At 32.2% G+C, this 8,081-nt stretch overlaps 1 protein-coding gene across 2 annotated transcripts in view; it reads right to left on the minus strand.

Annotated features, from left to right (window-relative positions):
• Positions 1–5,764, minus strand: part of LOC144845837 (uncharacterized) — a 339,583-nt gene extending 333,819 nt beyond the window's left edge. The window contains exons 1-3 of one of the 2 annotated variants that reach the window (XR_013612599.1): positions 5,665–5,764; positions 5,288–5,334; positions 3,237–4,241 (exon numbers count right to left, since the gene is read on the minus strand). Coding sequence is in view for 1 of the 2 variants with exons in the window: in XM_078703291.1 (XP_078559417.1) it covers positions 3,430–4,241; positions 5,288–5,334; positions 5,665–5,762 (957 nt within the window). In the remaining variant the exon portion in view is untranslated. Of the gene's footprint in view, positions 1–3,035; positions 4,242–5,287; positions 5,335–5,664 lie in introns of those variants that run through there. The other variant, XM_078703291.1, reaches the window with a different exon arrangement.
• Positions 5,765–8,081: the final 2,317 nt, after the last annotated feature.

The raw sequence follows: 8,081 nt of genomic DNA on the forward strand, positions 1-8,081 counted from the left end.
CTAGTATAAATCGGTTTCACAAATCATTACTTTTGAATACATAATAGCCTGCTGTAGGTCTAACGAAGGGAACTGCTACAGCAGTTATTAGAAAGTGTGACAGTGTTGTTATATACAATGATTACGATTACTACAGTGCGACAGTACAAATTGGTATACAACATTTGTAAGGATATTCCAAGAAATATTTCTTACAAAAAACGCCGCTCGAATTTTTGACATTTTAAACCATTGTTCTTTCTTCAGATATAATAATTTATTATTTTTGTTTAACAATCAGTAGTAAACATTTTGTGTAAATATAGTCTGGCCTACTGTACAGAACAAAAATATAATCATAAACTAAACTTCAGTAAACCTATATTTCCAGGGTACTAGGAGCATTAACTCCCTACCCGCGACCCACTCACATACTACTAGTATATAGGTCTACTATCTAGGCTAGTGATAACGATGTAACATTAGAAGTTAATAGCATACATTGCCAGTTAATATTTTGTATCAATATTAAAATGAAGAAAGAGTTATGAAAATCTGACTTGTAGTTTCGAAATATAGTTTATAGGGTCCAAAACATCGCCGAAAATAATCGATTTTAGCCACGAACTAAGTATATAAATTGCGCCCTCAGTAGGCAATTGTATGAACTTTAAAAATTACGTTAAAAAAAAAATATATATATTACATGTTTATTAAATAAAAAAGAGTGTTTATTTAACCTTATTCAAAGAATTTCATTACATTATTTACCCGACGTGTGTTGGACAGTAGTCCTCAGAGAGACAACGGCACACGTGAGAAAATTCTTCCGCAGTCTATTGACATGATTCGCGTAAACCAATCAGAGGGCGAGAATCCAAAATCGTTCAACGGTGAGCCCTCATAGACTCTCTTTACCCAGACGTTATTTGGGTCCAGCAGCTTGGACCTATCAATTAGTCGAGTATACAAAATATTAAAACTGTCAGACTTAGATAAATAGCTTTCGCGTTGATACAGTTTCTTATTGATTATGTCCTCTTGGGCATTAGCTGGCGAGAAAAAGTGGTAAAGTAAGCTTTGTGATATTCAAACTTCAGAATTATGTTTTCCATGTCGTTTTTCACGCTGCTGCTCTAGCCCGCTACGTCACAAGAGATGACTCATTTATAAGCTGAAAGCAAGCAGCAATTATAGTACTAGACACTGACGTTTTTGCTAAAAAGGATTCTCGACTATAATTTATAGGTACCAGCTGCTGGACCCAAAAAACGTCTTGGAAAAGAGTCTATGAGGGCTCACGGTTGAACGATTTTGGATTCTTGCCCTTTGATTGGTTGACGCAAATCAACAGATTGAACCGGTATATAATACTGTAATTCGCTGTCAGATAATCATTGAATTATTATCAAAACAGCCCATTAAAGTTTTTGTTTGTAATAGGATACTTTACACTTGAAGTATCTAGGCGTGATGAAGTGACCCCCAAAGTAACAGAAATTGAATCTGTGTTTCATATCAAAGTTATTCACTTCTGTAACAAAAAAAAAACTATTTATTCACGTATAAAAAGAGAAAAGAAACATTTAATTATAACCCAAAAACCATTGTCTGACAGACAATTTAAGTATTTTTTGCATTAAATTACATGTTTTCAGGTAAAATATCTATTATGTGACAATAAAATGACACATTCAAAAACAAATTTGAAATAAAAAATATTTTTCAGAAGGACAATATATCTTTAAAACTGTTACGTCAATAAGCGAGCAGCATTTTTTGTAAGAAATATTTCTTTTTTACTTAATCATTGAGTTCCAAATCTACAGTTACTTTTCTGTGCTTTGCGTATTCGTAATACTGGGAAATCAATTGTGTAACAATCCTCCCGTACAAATTTAAAGCGACTAAAGGGTGAGCTCACTTCGATCGCCCCCCACTCTGAAATAGTCACTTCTCATAGGATTGTCTAAACATAAGGCTATCTGAAGTCAAGATAACTACTTCAAATTCTAAATTAGCCTATAGATCTAATTTCTTTTCACTGAAACTTTTATTTCATTGTAGTATCTCAGACAGGACCACAATATTAAAACAAGTATATTTATACCTTATTGTGAAGGTCGATGTTATGTTGTTGATGAGATGTTAAAATATGAAGAAGTGTGTACTCTAGGCCTACTGAGAGTCACCATTTTGTGTTATCACTATGTTGTCATAAGCCTATCATTTATGTAATTATTATTATGTTATGTTAGTTATCACCCTATTGTAAATGGGCCTTTAAGCTTTTTTTTAATGGCAACATATTTTTTTATTATTTTACATTCTAAAGACACTAAATCAGCTGGAATTTTGCTTTTAACGAAAAAAGCCCTTATATAGTATGAATTCTACTACAAATAAAAACTAACTTCCGCGACACAGTGGGCCGTTTCGGGATAGGAAGGAACACGTTTGAGACAGCTTGTAGCATAGGCAGAAGTATTCCAGGGTCCTAAATGACACAGGTAGCGCAGTTATACAGTCCTTTCAGTTTACTCAAAAACTCGGATATCGGGGAAAAAAGGTCAGTTCTCCCGATGTCATTTTATATACTATTCCCCACATTATACAAAGATGTTTTATGAATATTTTAAATTTGATCTTTATTAATTTGTAGTAGGCCTATAATTTCGTTTTAAAACCCTCCATGATATCTTCCTAAGAGAGAAATATGGAACAATAAAGGAATAGAGAGAAATGTTATCAGATCTACGTTTCGCGGTACATCTGAGATAGGTGATGTAGGTATCAAAGGCGGAGGTCTTTCCCGAAATGTTTCCATTGTGCTCACCTATGTCAGAAATAGGCATAATTTATATATAGATGCATGTTGTGATCATGATTATAAAGTGCACGTCATTTGATTTCAATATTTACACTTTGAGTAGTGTATAAAGGAACAACGACCCTGCATCATCCTAATATTACAAGTAAAATTCAAAAAATTACTTTAATCGTTTATTTCTTCTCGCTCATCTGGTGGAATCATTGCCCATGAAAAGGACACCCTGCCCTACTTTTAACACAGCGTATAGACCCGGATATTTTGATGACATGACTATGGAAATGCTGTGGGTATCAGTGTTTGGATCTCAATAACCAAAAAGAAAAGTACAGGCAGAAAAAGTTGCAGAGCAACACTAGCCCTTCACCAGTGCAAGTGAAGTACTTTGACTTTTGATTTCAACAAGCATTTTCGCGGTAAGTGTGACAACCCAGGCTCTCACAAAAGTGTTACATTTGTTTCACTGCATTTAAGCGTTGCTGTAGCATGTCTGGAAAGAGGAAGTAGAACGGGTTCACCGGCACAAAATCCTCTAAACCTCTTCATTAAATATCTAAGCAGAAGAATTTAGTTACTCTCAATTAAGTTAAATAACGTGCAATTAAGATAATCTCACAATGTTAATATTCTTCAGAAATGAAATTATTGTGGAGTAGATCAACATCATCGTAGTCCGCACTGGTAGCATTGGAAGATAATGTTCGAGTTGCATCCATTGGAGTCATGTAGTTTGAATCGTAGGTGGAAGTTGATTCTCGGTTTACCATCGAACGAATATTATCGTGTGTTTTTTTAACTGAAGTTATGTATTCTGCAACACTATCCAGTTCTGAGGCTGCAAAAAACTGACTTGGAAATAAACGACATTTGTCATTTTTAGATTCCGAACAGTCAGGATGCGCTCCAATTGTCGTTACATATCCTACAGTCATATCATCTAAACGTGTTCCAACACCAGTTACATAGTCATTGGTAACACTCATGTCAGTTGAGAATACGTGACCATGCCGGGAATTACTTTTGAAATCTCCAAATTTTGAACGCAGGGTTGTTATGTAGTCATTAGCGGACGCTGTTGCGTCTTCTTCTGTCGAAGGATTGTGCTTAAAACTGTTTCCAAACGACAACACTACTGCATAATCATCACAATCAAAATGGTTTTTACTTGGTTCCTGTAATTCGGCTCTCCCTGTAGGTCTGGGTCTGTGTAATGGCGGATCAAGCACAGGATAAGGATTGGTATGATTTTCTTGTTGAACGTGGAATCCTTGTATTTCGTAAACGGATGGCAAGGATCGTCTCTTTAAACTAGTAGAATTAGACGTGTCGTCATCATCAAAATCTGTATGGTCTGTCATAGCAATACAAGAACATCGACTACTTGTAGCAGACTGAGCCAAATCGAGAAATGCAAACTGTTGACGTGAGTTACCTAAATTAAAAGAGTATATAAAATATCGATACTGTATAAATGATCATCATATCACAAATGTTTTTTTAAGAAAATAGATAACAATGACATTCTAATATTTTTAATTTCATTTTTTTACAGTCAAATTAAAATTAAATAATTTTAGGACCCTTTAAATACCAAGCAAATGTTCGTCCCATAGTTTATATGATCTGAAATTTTGAATATGTTAAATACTGTACATGGTCCTAATGTCCGTTGATGTGAAAAGGTTACATGGTCTTGGAAGCAAACATAGGAAAATGAATGGGCTCATGTTCTATTCTGTATTTCCTACAAAATTTGGTTATTTGAAATTAAAATAATAATTTTTGCCTAATATTAGACGTAAAGAAATAGAAAAACTATTAACAGTGTTAACGATTGTATTGGATTAAGCTTATTATCAATTCCTTCAGTAAACATGACTATGGAAAAGACATGGAGAACATATCAGAAACAAATCAGACCACCAAGTTTAAGTATATTAAAAACAAAATATAAAAACTCTTAACAACGCAATTAGTCTTATTATAAACATTTTTAATACTTTTGTAAACATTTTTAATACTTTTAAATTTTTATCCTGCAGGCCTATGTCTTTAACAATTTGAATTTTATATTTATTGTTTTTATAATAAGTGATTTTTAATTGTAATTTTGTTTTAATGTTTTGATTGTATGTTCTACATTTCTGAATGTCTTTTATATTTGTATATTGCATTTTATTTTTCTGAGTGAAACGCTTTTGTTAAACTTCAATCTTTCGTTTGATTGCAATAAAGTTCTATTCGTATTCGTATTCGTATTCGTATTATATTATAGACAATGATGATTCAGATTTTAAAAATCGATCACGAACGAACGAACGAAATGTTGAATAACAATTTTCAATATTGGAAATCATTTTAATTTATATTTTGTAAATATAAATCAGACAAGAAATATTTTTTTGTTGTTGATGTTCCATGACTAATTATATTGTACGGTAACCGGCAATAGTGATGAACATTGTTACTGTTACTTACGATTTTTGCCGCGTCTTGTAACTCGGACTATCCCACTTTCTTTTAATCTAAATGTTAAAAAAAAATGTATAATGAAGATTCACTATGTAGCCTAATCAGGCAAATAATCTACCAATTTACCAATGATAAAATATAATATGCTATGTATTATACATTTACAGGCGTACAGAGGCCTACTTATAATAGTATCGCACTGTAACCAATTTAGAGATACAAAATATAGATGTGCAAGATAGATTGAACACAAAATAAATATAGAACATGAGACGTAACACAGTTCACGCTGACTAGAGGAATAAAGAGAACATTGATAGGCACTATATTCTAAGCATCCATTATTTAAACTGTTTGTCTGAAAACATTGAAGCTATACATACCTTCTAATCTTAAGACAAGAAACCCATCTACACTGGACAGACAATATAATTATGAGTATTACTGTAACAATGCCAGCAGCAACAATGCTAAATGCCATTAAAAACACGTCCATGTCAATACCTTTCTCTGGCTCGGTCTTCTGGTTCAAACCGATTATTGTATCGTTTTCTGTTGATAAATAATATAGTATAGTATACATTAATACGGTAACTTAGAACCCATAGTATACAGTGAACCCATAGTATAGAGTGAGTGCAACAAATAGATCAGATTAAATCACGGAAAGTTACAATTAACCATTAAATGAATACATTCAAAGAATTAGATTTAATTAGTAATTATTTTAAGCACAGTCACAATTTTTATTTTAGTTGGTAGGTCTAGTATGCATTTATTTCAAACAATACCTAAAAACCTATAGTTCAAAAACATTTCGGAGGCACACTCATAAATGAAGCCAACGTTATATCTGTGTTTACTGTGCCTGTTGCGGGGAAAAATTCTACAATACCACTACATCGACTGAACCACTTTCATTGAAAAATACAGCTAGACCTACATTATCTTCAATAAATGTTCGTCCATAATCATAAACATATCATATCACCATTACCTGACATTGCTTCTGGTACACAAATGTTTCCGATGGGTGTGAAGGTTGGACAACATGTGAAAATCGTAATATTTGTGGTATATTTTTCCAATCTAGTCACCTCCTTTACTTCTGATGTGGCTCTACATAAAAAAAAACAATTATTACTATTAATATGTAGGCTATCTGTTCTTTTGGTTTTAGATGTTAATTTGAACTTCAATTTGACTTGGGAAAAGTAGAGAGATTAAAGAATATATCATGGGTTAGCACCAATCACAATGAAATTAAGTATTTCTTCGGGAACCAAATTGCTATCGACAGGCAATATTGTAAGCCCATTTTCTAAAACATTGTAAAAACAAATAAATAAATAAAGAAAAAAACAAACAAACCTACCATTAGTATGAAAAATCAAACTAGATAAATCATTATTTTAAAAAGCTTAAGTGATAACATGACGTCCTTTAATTTAAAGTATAGCCATTTAGTCCCAAACTTGTAATTTCTAATCCTGGTAAATGGAATTCATTTATCAACCTATGATTCATTATGTTTGTCATCATCACCGGAGGGAAAGACATTTCATAGGTCAGTGACACAAATTGTTAAAACGCCCTAGTGATTAAAATAGTACAATAATGCCATTTTCATAAATTAGCAGAATCCCTGTATTTGTGGACAGAACAAATAATATTTACTTGCGTACAAGTATGCCACTCTGATATATTTAGGATAATTCATGTCTCTCGTAGAGCTTTGACAGGGATTTGACGTGATATAAAACAAATAATTTACGTTCTGTATTCGTTGAATAAGGAAACTATTTTCATTCGTTGAAACCCCGTATAACAGTAAATCCATTAACTCATGAAAATATACTTCCTATTCAACATAAACTTAATTAATTTTGCTCATAAACATTAATTATTATTAATTATTTAAACTTTGATGCTAAATATAGTCCTACCTTCTGCATTTCTTTGATTCTGTTTGAAGTACATCAATTAAACCTATGGAACACAGTGGTAACGCTGCTGATGGTAATTTTTGTGTTACAATACGATAACGAATCACTCTATTACATAAACATTTTTTCGGTTATTAATATCAATAATATATTACAAATTTACGAATATATCTCATTTGGTAGAAACGTTGTTATAAAAAAATAAAATGTAAATCCAATAAAACGATTAATTAATCTTGAAAATTGCAGTATAATATAACAGACAATAATAACGAATATATAAACAAATTCCTGTTTTACTTAAGGTAGTTTAAAATAATAAATCGTAGCAGCAAAACCACAAATTATAATATCAAGATAATAATTTACCTCTGATTCTGAGGGCACACACCAGCTTGGTTAAAGTTATCTCCCAAAACTAAACGAATTCGATTCACATTTGAAGAAACTAATACGAAGAATAAGCATATTACACAATCCATTCCGATTTCATTTCCAGATTATCACCAGTGTAATTTGTACGTAGTGTCATCTGAATAATGTAAAAATCGGTTAAATATAAGTGGTTTTGTTTAATGAAAAGGAATTACTATTTAATTGCACGTTTCCTAAATTCAGCGGAGCTATAATTGTGCCATCATCACGCCCTTTGTAGCTACTGTTCCATTAAATCACCATTGATATGTAAACAGTGGTTTGGTATTCTTTACGCACAAATAAAAAAAAGACTGGTAGCCAATTTAAGAACTTGACTTCTGTCAAATTTAGAATGAAAATGTTTTTGGTAATATTCTTCGTCAGTTTAAAGCAACGACATAATATGCATCAAGGTGACACAGGAATTGGATGACGTT

The sequence above is a fragment of the Antedon bifida genome, chromosome 1, assembly GCF_963402885.1.
Source record: "Antedon bifida chromosome 1, ecAntBifi1.1, whole genome shotgun sequence".
NCBI lineage: Eukaryota > Metazoa > Echinodermata > Crinoidea > Comatulida > Antedonidae > Antedon > Antedon bifida.